The sequence below is a fragment of the Diadema setosum genome, chromosome 11, assembly GCF_964275005.1.
Source record: "Diadema setosum chromosome 11, eeDiaSeto1, whole genome shotgun sequence".
Classification (NCBI taxonomy): Eukaryota; Metazoa; Echinodermata; class Echinoidea; order Diadematoida; family Diadematidae; genus Diadema; species Diadema setosum.
The window spans coordinates 28,905,472-28,920,918 of NC_092695.1; the positions used below are offsets into that span (position 1 = coordinate 28,905,472).

At 39.5% G+C, this 15,447-nt stretch overlaps 1 protein-coding gene across 1 annotated transcript in view; it reads left to right on the plus strand.

The window, feature by feature from the left end:
- LOC140234593 (uncharacterized) overlaps positions 1-14,078 on the plus strand; it is a 35,477-nt gene extending 21,399 nt beyond the window's left edge. The window contains exons 28-45 of the mRNA XM_072314621.1: positions 480-600; positions 1,185-1,294; positions 1,567-1,789; positions 2,404-2,606; positions 3,171-3,264; positions 3,975-4,102; positions 4,999-5,218; positions 5,747-5,893; positions 7,069-7,283; positions 7,679-7,871; positions 8,420-8,500; positions 9,015-9,067; positions 9,779-9,913; positions 10,719-10,855; positions 11,311-11,573; positions 12,378-12,455; positions 12,881-13,028; positions 13,586-14,078. Of these exons, the coding sequence (XP_072170722.1) occupies positions 480-600; positions 1,185-1,294; positions 1,567-1,789; positions 2,404-2,606; positions 3,171-3,264; positions 3,975-4,102; positions 4,999-5,218; positions 5,747-5,893; positions 7,069-7,283; positions 7,679-7,871; positions 8,420-8,500; positions 9,015-9,067; positions 9,779-9,913; positions 10,719-10,855; positions 11,311-11,573; positions 12,378-12,455; positions 12,881-13,028; positions 13,586-13,719 (2,683 nt within the window). The 3' untranslated portion in view covers positions 13,720-14,078. The remainder of the gene's footprint in view (positions 1-479; positions 601-1,184; positions 1,295-1,566; positions 1,790-2,403; positions 2,607-3,170; positions 3,265-3,974; positions 4,103-4,998; positions 5,219-5,746; positions 5,894-7,068; positions 7,284-7,678; positions 7,872-8,419; positions 8,501-9,014; positions 9,068-9,778; positions 9,914-10,718; positions 10,856-11,310; positions 11,574-12,377; positions 12,456-12,880; positions 13,029-13,585) is intronic.
- The last annotated feature ends 1,369 nt before the right edge of the window (positions 14,079-15,447 follow it).

Genomic DNA, 15,447 nt, shown 5'->3' on the forward strand with positions numbered 1-15,447 from the left:
ATGGGTTAAGAAAAGTTTCATTGACATGCTGTGACTGCAGACACCATGATCAATGGGTATGCTCTTCCCTATTATGTTTTGCAGCTACAAGCCTTACAAGGGGTGAAAGTGCTTGGTGACTATAAAATATAACACTGACAACTGGATTACGGATGATAGTCCTACCAGTAATAACTGGAGGTTTGAAGGGCAAGCATCGTCATAATTTGCAATTTCAGTGTCATGAAATTTGTCATGTACATTTATCTCTAATGGATGTGCCAATTAAATTACATGGACTGGGGGAAGTTGAGTGCCATTACTCAACCTTTTCCTTACAAAATTTTGACAGCTCCTTAAACTTTCCACAAAACTCACAAATTTCCTGAAGATAGTGGGCTGTGATAAGTACAGTTATCAGCTGTAGATACATAACCCCTCAAAAAAAAAAAATTGCTTTGCCTCAGCTAAGTTTCCCTTGCTTGTTCCTCTGATGCTAGGGCTGAAATATTCACCGAGATGGGCGACGTGACCATGGCCATCATGAACTTCACCCAGACGGTCAAGCTTGACCCTCATGACCACGAGGCATTCTTCAAGCGGGCGGAATTGTACGAACAGGTCAGTGTTGCTATGATCCTCTGACATAAGATGTAAACGAATGAGAATGACTTTATGTCAGTGAGGAAAATTAGGTGGTATGATACATGAAGTGGGCAGAGTATGTGCATTGTCTGCTTTCTTGAAGACACCATCAGGGAGTGTCATTTTGTCTGGCCTTACTGCCGTTCTGAGTAATGCCTATGTAAAAATTTGGTATTCCAATGCATTATTCTTGCATCAAAGTTAAGTTTCTCATTATGCAAATGATCAATGTTGAGTATCATTCAGAACTTTGACAATAACCTTGTCTGCCCTGATGCTCAAATGTGTGACTGTCTGGTATTTTTTATACACAATTTTTCTCTTAAATTTTATGAATCACAAAACCATTGAAGTTATGCCCTTGTGTGTGATCATCTTAGATTATAGCATGTGTGATAAAGAGATGTAATGCAGACACAAATCATCTTGATGGTTGTAATATGCAAGTCCTGTATGGGCTCCCAATTATGTCTTGTGTGTGAAAAGAAGCAAGCCATGTCAAATGCAAAAACAAGAACAGTTAATATGTAAAGCTCTACCATTACATGCTTTGCCTGCAGAGAGGTGAGATGCTACTAGCCCTGGAAGACTACCGGGAAGCCACCCGACTCATGCCCAACATGACCAAGGCCATCATGAAGAGGGGTCTCTACCAGTTTGAGATGAACAAGTGAGTTAATAGCATCAGCAGCAGGGTTTACTCAGCTCTCTGCATATTGTGTGATTGCATGCATGCAATCTTCTCAAAACGCTCATTGTATGCAATGATCATCAACTTTCCATAAGTATGTTTACATGCAGTAATTGAATTTGAAGTTTCTTGAAAATTTTATAAGCTTTTTCCTCTGAAATGCTATTGGCAGTCTGTTTGTAAAGTAGAAAATATGAATTTGTACAATTTTGCTGACCAATGTGGACATATGATGTTATCATGCACTGCAGGAACTGGATGGCGGCCATCAAAGATTTTACCGAACTCCTGGTGCAAGAGCCTAACAATGCCATAGGTCACACCTATCGAGGTCGGGCCTTTGCCAAGCAGGGTATGTACAAGGAGGCTGTGGCGGACCTCTCCGCTGCTGTGCATCTGGACCCAAACAACAGTGTGGCTTTCTACCACAGGGGATGCCTGCTTCGCAAGTCGCACCCCAAGCAATCTCTACAGGTACCACCAACAGCCGACTATTGTTAACTTGCAATCTACCAAGGCCAAAATTACATCATCTACACACAATTGCCATATTCGTGTTTTCTTCCAATTGACACATAGTTTTTAGTAGAGACTATTAAAGGTGCATGTGGATTACGCTTCAGGCACAGATGGGCCTACTATCTAGTTTGTGCACCCTTCTCTCGCTTTGGTGGTGGGAATAGATAAATCGTAATGCTGGTGCTTAAATATTCAGTAAAATTTTGCTTCAAAATTTACAGTGTACTGAATGTAAACAGTGTTCACACCAGCTCACAGCTGTCCTAGCACATTAAGGGTACAAAATGTCTCCAAACTAATCACCATCATTTTCCTGCAACAGGGCCAAAGAGTAGAAATTATACCTCATTATTTTCTTGTCAGGTTTTGCGAACTCTTGCTGTGCTTTTTAGACTTGTTGCCCACTTACATCACTTTTCTACAGAGGGAAATCAACATGACAGGAAAAAAAATGATGATAATTTCTTGTCTACATGGAGCAGAATAACCCCAACCTATACCCTCGATCATCACACTACAATATCTTTTAAACGCAATCATGCCGTTGTCATTTCTTGTCCTGTGCCCAGGATCTGAGCATTTCTATCATGCTGAACGACAGCTACGATAACGTGATGGCCTTCTTCCACCGCGGCATCCTCTACATGGACATGGGTCGACACGAGGACGCCATCACGGACTTTGACAGCGTGCTCAAGCTGGACCGAACCATCGCAGCGGCCCACGTCAATCTGGGACTCATCTACATGATGGACAAGGACAACTATCACAAGTACGTCAGGTGTCCTCCGTGGGGGAAAGTCTTGGCAAAAACAGATGTGAAATATCGATACTCCCACTTTCTCTGTGAATTCTTAGATTTTTTTTAGAACCAGAGAGACATGAAATTCTGAGAGGCAGTGCCACAAAAGGTTTTTCTTGGTCTTCAAAGTTGATGTTAACTTGCTGGTATTTTTTAATCATTATTATTATATTTCTTTCATTAATTCTTATCATCTAATATTTCCAGCCTGTGAAACATGAAAGCTAAAAAAGAAAAAAATGCCTTCATCAATAAACACAGTTTGTAATTTCTGTATCCCTTATATTTTGATTGCTTTCCATTTATCTGCTATTCCTGAATTATAAGGAGATTTTTCTTATAATTAGTGCAGAAACTTAATTTCATAGGAGTGTTTACATGTGACAAGTAGATTAGCCAAGTGAGTCATTATCATATCAAGTGATATATAGTTGTCCTCATAATAGGGATTGTGCTATCAAAATCTTTGTCCTTTTGTTATATGTACATGACATACAGTAATATCTGACTTCCATACTTTGTATTTGCCTGCAGAGCTATCCAGAAGTTCACTAACGCAGTGAAAGTGGATCCAACCTACGTCAGAGCTTTTGTGTGCAGAGGAGAAGCACATCATAAGATCCATGATGTAAGTTTTTAAATTCATTCTGTTTTTTGGACACAATTGATTATTCAATGTGCCGTTAATATCTTTTGTAGCACTCTATGGAGTAGTGCATTTGACTGTGGACTCTCACTTCAGTTGGGGGGGGGGGGGGGTGGGGGAGCTGGATTCAAGTCCTGTCCTGCACTAATATCCTTGCACAAGATGTTTTACCTACTATTGGTCTGTCTTATCTATGGGATAAATTGGGTTTCTGGTTATGCTGGTGTAATAGTGACATAGTCCTGTTTGAGAACAGAGCTAACACTGCGAAGGCCACCCTTGGTCAATAAACCGTAATACAATGTGCTGTGATCGCCTTTAGTGTGATCATAGTGCATTGTACTGAATTTGGTAAGATACTTCATGTCCTATGAATGCCTGAATAGATGGATGGCCATTGATCTTGCATTTGATGATGAGCGCTGTCATTTGTCGTTCTTTCCAAATATACAACAACTGGACTCCCTGTGATTAACCATAAACTGCAAAGGGTCACATTCATGGCCGAGCATGTGACCCTCAGCATGCCAGGATGTATGTGTACCGGTATTCAGTGGTTTATCGGTTAATGCTATGAAGGGTCACTCTGTTATTTCACATAGTTTGGATTGTTGGTGTGTTTACAGATCTGAAATGATTAGAAGTGATGGATATCTGAAAAAAATGATATCTAAAATTGTTGATCTTAACAGCTGAAGAATGCCCTCAAGGACTTCACCAGAGCCATCCACCTGAGGCCAGACCAGCAGCACTACTACATGCTTCGTGGACAGATCCTCCTCAAGATGAACAACCTGGAACTTGCCAGCTTCTGTGTTCGGTTAGCTATCATGTTACTTGTATTGGCATGAATGCTACCATCCTTATCATCATCATCATCTTGATATTTTTTTTTTTTAATTTCTTTACTTATTCCTTGTATTTGGGGGAGGGGCTGGGGGAGGATAGCTAATACATTCCTTGTTGAAAACTGATCTCTCGACTTTGTTCTTGTTGTTGTATATCTTTGGAAAAATCTACCACTCTGTTATTTCACTTGTTTTTCAGATGACATTTGTGATTACTTGTTCAAATTCTACCTGAGTGATGATTTATCAGTATGTTCCTCAATATAATAAAAAGAAACCAGCAAGTTTTTATGATGTGGAACATTGTAAGCCATTTTCATTACCAACAGCTATTGATATGAGTGTCTGGTAGTGTCATGTAACAAGTGTGTGTAATGGTCAGCAAAAATTTGTTTTGTATGGTCTTAGCTCCTTGTAGATTAAGTCTTACAGACAAGGTCATATGTTTCATAAGCCTACTGCTCACAACAGTGATTTAAATGACAGTCTTTGGGTATTTTTTCCATTAATTTCCTCTTATTTTGGGCCACCAAAGTTACAGTTCTGTGATGAGGGGTACATGTGAATCTTTGGCAATTTTGTATGAGTTATTTGATTTCAATGTCATTTTCGATCTAAAGGGTTATATACTTCACAACCTGAATGGCTGTAAAATAAGTTGACACTATTCAATGAATATTGGGAAATTGCGTCATATAAAGATCAATCATTTCATTTATAAAAAAAAAACAACAACAATTGAATATATGAGCATTATATGTGTGCATTCTCTCACCAAATTAGAATGAACAAAAACCGTGAAAAGGAAGCCTCATGCTCCCATTTCTACCATATGGGTTTTTACTCTCTTTTCTGCTTTATCTGAAAGACATGCAGCTGAGTTGGCCCACGGGCTGGGCTCCTCACCCACCCAGCAGGCGGCTGTCCAGAGCTTCCTGCACAACTACGGCCGGGCCATCGATGTCCTGTCCAGTACGGCCAAGGTCAGCCCCTCAGCCCCGCTCTACATCCTCCTTGGCAAGACGGAAATCAAGGCCAAGAAGTACCGGGAGGCTGTGGAGAGTCTGGAGAAGGCCCTGGGATTCATGGTAAGCTGCCATGTGGTGCTGTGGTAAAGTGCCTCTAACTTGTCCGAAGAGTGAGAAAAAAAGTTCATAGGTTTAATCCCCAGTAGATGACAACCATCCTTTTGCTACTTCATAAAGACCAGCAAGTGAATTTTCATAGTCAGAGCATGCCACTATTCACAACTGTAGGCGTGAAGGAAAGGAGACAGCCATATCTTAGTATAGATCTACTATCATGTTTGATACTATTTTGAAGTAGATGCAGTGATTTCTAAACATTGTGTGTGTTCTTTTAGAATAATACTTGCTGCCGTTCATTGTCTGAATATAGTGCCATCTTTTTCTCCTTTTTTTTTGGTGAGGAAACTTATGAAGTATGGTATGTTCCGTGACAAAAGACGTGGTATGCCAACCTCTGTAGTATGAAGAGAACAGTCTGCTTAGATTTAAGTAGCAGGTATACCGTATGCTAATTGTTTATTACTATCTATCACTTAGACTTTTTAGGAAACAGATGAATGATTTCATATCTTCTCTGCCATTTTCCAGAAACCCTGGCAAGAGCGTCAGACATGGCCGATGGAGGCGGCTGAGGTCTACTACCTGATAGGAATGTGTCACATGGAGATCCCAAACATACTCAAGGCTTACGAGGCCTTCAACAGTGCTATCAAGATCAACCCAGATTACCCAGAGGTAAGGCAAACCGTGAAATGAGTAACTCACCAAGATACCTGAATATCTCAATAAAGCTACATAGTTTTCATGAGCTGACATTCTGAAGTATATCAGACCTTGTAATCTGCAGCTGATATTGCTGGAGGAAAGGGGTTTGTGTGAAATTACCTGCAAGGTTCAAGAACCATTGCTTCTCTCCTGTCTTAACTGTGGAATATCTGATAGTTGAGACAGTCCTCACTTGATTTCAGAACTAAAGAGTACAATAAGTTATTACTTCCCACAGTACGAAAATGATCTGTTTGATATGCAGTGTTGGATCAGGGGGGCATTTTATGAAGTGTTTTGTCGGACAATTCGTCGCCGGTCACACGAACCGACGAATTACTCGATTTTGGGTCAAATTTTCGATTTTGAGATTTTCAATCATTTCGATAGTAGATATTCCATACTACATATTCTGAAATTCTCAGTGTGTAATTCGGTGTAATTTTTACGTAGTTATCACTTTTGTAGAAGTATGTAATTCCATTTGTGAAAATTATTTGTTTTCCCCATAGACGCGTGTGTTTAAACAATCAGGCGATTCGACGGTTCGGTGACCGCGCGTACGCGGTCACCGAACCGATGAATCAGTGCGCATTGACTTGCGTGTAATTTTTTAGATTCAACAGTTCATTGACCGCGCGCACAGTGCGCGTACTATGTAATACATGTGTTGACAATGACAACGCTCAATGTACATGTACATATGGACACACATGGAAAATGACAACGTTCTTTGCAGACCGAAAATACATGCATGCAGCTCTTTGATGATTTCCCGCTTATTTGTTAACAATACAATTCGATAAAAACATCACAAGTTAGAGCAAGAATTGAAGTCTGATGTACTACAAAAATAATTGGAAATTATAGACATGAAAGTGTAGCAACCATAAGTCAAAAATGGGTTAACTTCAAACGCGATTTTCTCGAATTGTCATTCTTACGCAAACCTGAGGGATTCGTCGGTTCGTGTGACCGGCGACGAATTTGTCGGACAATAATTTGTTGGACAAATTTGCTCTCAGCCAGTCAGATGCAAGGATTTCAGTAGCTTATAATAGTCTGTCAGAAAAAAAGAAAAATCTGACAAAACGCTTTGTCAATTGCCCCCCGGGACTTTCTTCTTGTGTGTATTCACTTTACAGGCCTACTACCAGAGAGGTCTGACAAGGACCAGACTCCATCAAGCCAAAGGTATTCTCGACTTCAACCGAGCCCTGGCCCTGAATCCCAAACTCTTCCAGGCCTACCTGAGTAGAGCTGCATACTATGGCCAGCGAGGGAGGTACTCTAAGGGCATTTACAACTGTAACCAGGCCATCCGCCTGCAACCGAACAGCGTCAGGGCTTACCTCTATAGGTATGTGCATCATGAATTTTGGGATACCTTATTTCTGACCTGCATTCATATTTGTTCCTCTACTTTATTGAGATATTGGATATTGATCGATGATTTGGAACCTGTCCATTTGAAAGACTATCAAAGGATGTGATCAAATACTTTCTAATATATTGATTGTTACAAGTTATATACCTTGTTGTATTCTTATTTCTATGTGGTCAGTGTTGACAATGTGACAATGTTATGTAATGATTTGATCATGGAGGACACCTGGATCTATTTAAATCCAGATCAGCATCTGCACTTTAGTAAACATGCACATCAAGAGATAGACTTCAGGTCGATTGCTATCAAATCTTTGTCGCTATAAATGTGACATGTAAAGTTGTTGGTGCATCTGTTGTACATGACAGAGGTGCCCTGAAGTACTACATCAAGGCCTTCGACCTTGCCATCAAGGACTTGTGCCAGGCCATTGAGCTGGACACCACCTGCTCGCTGGCCTACTTCAACCGGGCAGTCTGCTACCACACCGTGGGTGACTACCAGAAGGCACAGAGGGACTACGGGATTGTCCTCATGCTGGGGGAGGAGAATTCTCTCAAGGTGGGCACTTTCACCTTTTCTTTCTCTTTGATTCTGCTGTAAATCTGCATTTTACTCTCATTCAGAGGTGCTTCATCAAAATATACAATTTGACTACAAACTAGGAATACATTTCATGATTTTTTTTTTCCAAGAGCTTATATCAACACTTCTAATCTATCTGGTATCCAAAGCTTCTTCAGGTGCTCTGTTGCATAGTTGGGAATTGTGTAAGAAATAATCAGTTATATTGTGTGTCATTCCTGTCTCGTCTTTTAAGATGGCTGTGTTATAACCATTTCTTTTTTTCCCTTTTTTTGTGTGTGCAAAATGACCCTTCTTATATTCATAATATTTTCATTTGCAACAAATCAGGCAGAAGAATTAACATATTGCAGCATACTATTCACCAATTTATAATTTGACATGTACGTATTTAGATTTACTGTTTAATTGAAGTTATAAAACCAGGATGAAATCCCAAAGTTCATTATTATTTGAATGATTGACTCACATGATGAATGCCTTTTCCAGTTATAATTTTCTGGTTCCTTGCATAATTCTCTCAGGTGTTGATCAACAGAGGACTCATGTACTTTGCCCAGAAGGACTACAAGAATGCCCGAGATGACTTTGCACAGGCTGTGGAGGTGTGTAGCATTGCATGATTTTAATCTGTATGCATGTTTCAAGCTTCATACATATGAATCTTCACTAGCTAAACCTGTCCTGATATGGGGCATAATATGATTATTAGATGAAATATCCACAATATTCCTGTGATTACCTCGTAGCTGTTTGTGTATTGCTTGTCTTATAAATTTCTTGTGGATTCACTTATTTTTTGAACCTTTCTCCTCCCTCCCTTAATCCTGAAATGTGGAGGGGTAAGGAAGAGTCAAACTAGTGGATAAGTGTTAAGTAGATTTGGACTCAATGTACAGTCAAAGAATCTACTGAGCATTGTGGACTCATACAATATGTTTAAATCATTGTCATCCGAAAGGAACCTGTTGTGCTCCTCATAAAGCATGCCCCAACTTAGGGTACATGTTTTGCTTATAAAAACTGTAAAAAAAAAAAGCTTTGCATAATTATTTCCATTTCATTCATACATTATTGAGCCATCTTGGTTGATTTTTTTGCATCATTGTGAACACACAGGTCAACCCAAGGGACCCCAAGATTAGACACACTCTTGGACTATGCTGCCACAAGTGAGTTATACAAACTGTAGAAACTTCTAGAGATTGCATAATATATGTTGTTTGTACAGCATCTGAGAGATGACCATGAACCAAAGCCATAATTGTCAGAATTTAGAGAAAAGAGAGTATGTTCATTATGTTTGCTGAACATAAATCAATTACACATTGTTGTGACACTGATGCTGGTGCAAGAGTCATGACACTGATGCTGGTGCAAGAGTCATGACACTTTTTTTTGCCGTAGTACATCATGTGCTATACTCAGTGCAGATTCTCTTACAGGAAGAAGGCATAGTTTAGATACTGGTGATTGCTAGGCAAGCTGACTTTCTCATTCTGTTGTATGAGTGTCCAAAGAGATAGAATGAGACTCCTAGATCGAAAGACAGTGAGATATGGAGAACATGTCATTTGTGGAAGGACAGAATCAGAAACTAAGAAATAAAGGGTACAAGGGCATGTTCTAGGACACTAATTAGGATTATTAAAGTCAAGAATATTATTCAGAGGAGGTTGAGATGGATGTGAATGACTGCAGGTAAAGGATAAAATAATGAAACATTTATGTTGTTTAACCTTCAGAAGGATTCATGCCCAAAGATGTGATAATGCCCAGATGATAAAAAGAAGCTATGGTGACTTTTGACGGTCCAACTTCAGTAAGCTTTTGGATCGTTTATGTAAATTTCTTTTGTTTGTATTTTGATTTTTAATTTCTAGACTCAATCGTCTAGAGGATGCTGTGGCTATCTACAGTAGTGCACTGGAGGTCAACCCATTCTTCATCGATGCCTACCTAGGGAGGGGCAATGCCTTCATGGATTATGGCCATAGGGAAACAACCCTTCTGGCAAGGTGCGTAGCAGGAATCTCAGGGTCTCCCGTCATTCACTACCAGATTTTATGTTATACATAGTTATTACCAGAAAATATTGGTTGGACATTTACAGTAGGGGTTGCTTAGAGGGAATCATCGCACTATGTAACTGTTATGGTAATGAGGACAAAATTTCTTGGTTTGTCCCATAAATGGAAACATGATAATAATAACAATAGTGTACACTTCTATAGTGCAACAATCCATCAAAAAGATGCTCATGGCACCTATAGTCTTTAAGGTTAGGAAAAGAAAGAAAGAAAGAAGAAGAAGAAGAAGAAAAGAAAATATATGACCAAGATTCCTGGTGTATACGAGAATCATCATCTTCTTACTGCATTACACATAATCACAGCTTAAAGTTGCCTGGAAAAAATTAATGGTCATTTCAGTATGAGTGGAGAAGTTGAAATTAAAGGAATCTCTCTCAGTGTGTGAAAATATTACCCTGTCTTTACTGTATCAAAGAGTGCTTGCTTTGAAGGATTATTTCGTGTGCCATATCTCACTTTTCTCTCAGTGCCCCGACAGGGTATGTTCTTGTGGTCACAATTGTAATTTGAGGACCAATTTTCAGTATTCGTCAGTATCATTTATGTTTTCATAAAAAACAAATTTGTGATGGGTTTCATGTTATTTGAGATTAAGGTCACAGTCTGTCGAGTAATTAAATGTCTTATTTGCGATGGAATCTATGTTGTGTGAGATGATGCTCACAGTCTATTGAATGAGTAAATGCCTTATTTCCATTCACATTGTAAACTCTCGTATTAACCCTATCAGGAGAGACTACCAGAGAGCCTTGCTCTTGGAGCCAGAGTGCCTGGTGGCGAGAGTCAATCTTGCCTACAACATGCAGATCAGTGGCCAGTACAAACTAGCCTGGAACCTCTTCTCAGCCTGTCTGCAGCTCAACCCTGGTGAGTGTAAGAACCTGAAGATAGGTTATGTCATCATTTCCATGCGTGGGAGCTGAATTTTCTGTTTTGCACATCTGTAACTCTTACCATCCGTCCAACTCTGTGTCTTCATACAATGAAAGCCCAGGCTTGCATTAGAATGCAGTCTTTCAAAATATACATATTTCTAATTTCTTATGCAGAAACCTGAAATCCTCATAAGTCATCTGTGATTCCTGAAAGCAATATGACGAGGTTGATTGTATTAGTGTATTGAGCATCTGTGCTAACTGACCTCAACTTAATCCCCTATCAAAAGGTAGTTTGTACATGATGACTTTCATATGACACAAAAAACTTTGCAGATATCTGCCGCAGAACTTAATTAGACTGTAATAGTTGTGGCCACTAGTAAGTTTTATGATATGATGACCAGTCGATTTAAGTTAAAAAACTATCACCTTCTCATCTCTTAGAATACCGTCCGGCCCTGGAAGGGCGAGCTATGGTGTCGCTACAGATGAGCGACCCCTACGCAGCCCTACTGGACATGAACACTGCTCTCCGCATCGCCAAGACCGCGGAGCTCTTTGTGAATCGGGGCGTGGTCAACCAGTTCCTGCAGGACCACGAGAGTGCCATGACTGACTACCAGGCAGCCATCAGGAAGGACCCCAAATACGCCCTGGCCTTCTTCAATGCCGCCAACCTCTACTTCAGCAATCGACAGTTCATTCAGGTACTCACTGCGTGGGACTTGTGACTTCTTGTCTTATTGTAGTGGCTTCCTCAGTCGACATTTGACCTTTTGGAAATTTGAAATTTGAATTGAATTGAAGTAGGTCAATAATTTTACTTCATAAAAGTTACCAGAGCCTCTGCAGCATGATCATATGAATGAAAAGACAAGATCCAAACACTTTATGATACTCTCTTTGACAAGCTGTTTGGGTACAGCACTTGTTGCAAGAAAAAAGGATGGGTGATGATCAAGCATTTTCTTTCAACTCTCAGAACAAACCTCTCTATTTTATATGATAATATAACTAAAAAATGAAGTTTTCATGATTATAGGTTAATATGTAGCACCTTATCAATTAAGTGATAATGCAGATTTATTGCACAAATGATTAGAATGTAGCTTGTCAATTAAGCATTCAGCTCACACCCAAAGATCTGTAAGAATTAGTTGTTTATACCTGACTCTGATGCATGTTTGAATTGACAGAAGCTACATTATGTGAACTTGAGTGTTTGAAGTCGAACTGTAATTCATGATTATATTTTGACTTTGGTTTGTGGAGTTTGCTTGATATTCAAATTCTTAGTCATACTCAAGTAACTGCAAATGTAGAGATGTGTTAATTACAGGGGCGGAGCCAGGAATTACGAAAAAGACACAAAATTAAAGGGGGTGGGTGCCTGATGCGCCCCCAGATCCTCCACTGATTTATAAACACATTATGTACAGACAATGTGATTTATGGTAATAATTATTTGCTACATCTAAGCTGCTGTAAACTACTTCCTTTGATTTGTATAGGCACTCCAGTTTTATGACAAGACGCTGGAACTGAATCCGTCAGATGAATCAGCACTTCTCAACAGAGCCATCACAAAGGTATGTCGTGAATCACACCATTACACCAAAGTTTTCCATCCAATCACAAGTCTGTACATCATATCCTCCAAGTATAGGCTTTTCTCAATAGAGAAAGTCAAGTGTTTTGCTAAAGTGTTTGCGTAGCTACCGACTCTAAACTACGTTTATATGAAAATCTGGTCAGCTGTTTAAACTGTTAACGTATTGCACCCACTCTCAACTACATTTATATGAAATCTGGTCAGCTTTTTGAAAGTCCATTTGAGTATTGTATATGTCAGTGCTTGAAGTGTGTGTTTGCCCGTATGATCATATGATTTGTTCGGCTTTTAAGGTCATTAGGATCTGCCTCTGTTGTCATGACAACCTCTTGAACCTCTACCATATGCTTCTCTATCTTTAATCTCTCCCCCCTCCCCTTCACTACCAACTCATCATCCCAGGTGCTGATGAGGGATGCGAGGGGAGCTCTGGAGGACTTCTTTGAGGCGGTCAAGCTGAGTCCATTCTCTGCTCATCTGTACTTCAATCGAGGCAACCTCTACACATCTCTCAAACGCTACCAGCTTGCTGAGAATGACTACTCGGAAGGTATGCCATCTGTCTCCATGTGCCTATGCGCCTGTGATCTATTAATCTATAAATAGAATTCATTTCAAAATAGTAATTGAAATAAAAATTAATCTATAAATGCTATTAGACTATCTGCTGGATGTGTGTGAAGTGCTGCCATCTACTGTTATCTCTAATAGCTCCTGTTGTAATACCAGAACTGCAAAATCTCCCTGATTCTGCAGGAGGCTCAGTGAAAATATAATTATTTTCATAAGCTGGCAGAAGAATATTCAAGTTTCCCTAAGTGGATTTTTTTTTCTGCCCATTGAGATTGTATGTAAGTAATATAGAAGGACCTCACCATTTGCTCTAGCTCTTGGAAACATCTCTGACTTTGATGTGGGGAATGCTGGCAGCCCTGCATATAGTTTACAATAGTTCCTTGACGATTTTGCTTGTGTCTTTGCAGATAAAAAAAACAACAACAAACAAAAACGCTTTCGATATTGTTGTTTTATCTTGTTTTGTTAATTGAAACTGATTAGTCTGAGGTCTGAGATTAGTCTGTCGTTTCCATTGCTCCATCTCGACAGCTCTAAGTCTGCAACCAGATGACCCCTTGGTCTACAAACGGCGGGCGGAGGTGCGGGGCAAGTTGGGCAAGAGGGGAGAAGCCATCCAGGACTACAAGAGAGCCATCGAGATCCAGAGCAAGAAGCACTTTTGACTTTACCCCAATTTCACCTTGCCTCACCCCTCCGCAAGCAACGAAGCAACACTCGTACTACCTAGGGCAGCCAAACCTGAAAGATTGGACACACTAGAATAATTCGCTACAGAGCTGGAGTTGTAACATCATTAATGGTAGTGAAAGAACTCTAATTCACTGTATACCATAGGCTGTTATGGAAATATACCTGCAGTGTTAGACCCTGGCAGCAAACATCAGGTGACTGAAGTTACATGGAATAATTAATGTCTTCGCTAAGCTGTGGACAGAGTATGCAGTTGAGACACTCTCTGGCATTAAACCAGGGTCCCGTTGCATAAAACTTTTTTCGCAACCTTAAAAAATTCAGGTTGGGATTTGCCCAACCTGAATTTTTTAAGGTTGTTAATCTAAGAATGTAAAATCGGTTGCATAAAAACTCTGGTTGGGAGCTTCCAACCGGAATTTTGTGATTTCAACCGGAAAAAAATCCGGTTGGAGTTTTATGCAAAGGGCCCCAGTTGTTCTACATGTATATGTAGTGTAAAGATCGTCTGTCCTTTATGTTCCTCCCCTAGAGTGAGGTGGAGGAATTGTGTCCTATGTTTCTAGTCAAATTTCAGGACCTGTAGCAGAAAGGCAGACAGTTTTACAGTGAGATTTGACATCCAATGTAAATTGGGAAATTTGAAGTCAAATTGGATGCAGAAGGATCAGGTTTTCTGTTTTTCTTTGGCCATTGAGCTTTGCCTTAAGCAGATTTTCAAAGCCGTAGAAGTATCAATGAAGTGTTAACCCTTTGAAGACGAGTCCCGAGTATACTTATACCCGAGTAAGCAGGCTACTGGGTTTGTAATATCTTGAGTTTCCATGACAATATTTTTATCTTTGATCTTTTACCTACATTTATGACAAACCAGAGAATCTTTACAAATTTACAGTGCTTAACAAGAATATGTAACAAAACATGGTCACTGTTTTCATCCCATGAGTAGAAGACCATGTAATACATATACACATTGCAAGCTATATATCACATGGCCATTAATGATCGTATGTGAAGCAAAGTGTCAACACTGAATTGTCTATAAGCTGCACTGTGTGTGTAAATTGTGTGAGACATCCGTCCAAATGTCACCTTGTGTAATTCTGAAGATAAATTGATTTGAATAATTTGAATGCATTTGAAGCAAAATGTTAACGCTGAATTGTCCATAAACTTCACTGTGTGTGCAAATTGTGTGAGACATCCGTCCAAATGTCACCTTGTTTAATTCTGAAGGTAAATTGATTTGAATTTGAATGAATTTCTAATATATATTCCATCCATTGAAATTATACACGTGTCTGGATGATAACAATATATTTCATATGTGAGCTCTTTTATGGAACGTCTTTCAGGATAATTGATACTCTATAATAGATTACCATTCCAGTTTCTCATTATAGCAAAGGTGTGAAAAGTGTCGAAGAGCTGTAAAGTTATGTATTATATCACAGCAAATGTATGTGTCATGCATAGACCTACATGTCTATTTTCGAGACCAAATAAAGTGTTATTTATGAACAGTAAATGTATTTCACGTTTGTTTTGCCCTTGAAGAAGTGCCTACTAAGGGAAGTGACTGGACCCAGTTCCGCTCAGTTATGTACAGTATAATCATGCAGATGACATGGAATTTCTGGACAAGTGTTGAACAACATGGACAGCATGGGAAACATAGTATCTGATGGCATATTTGCCAA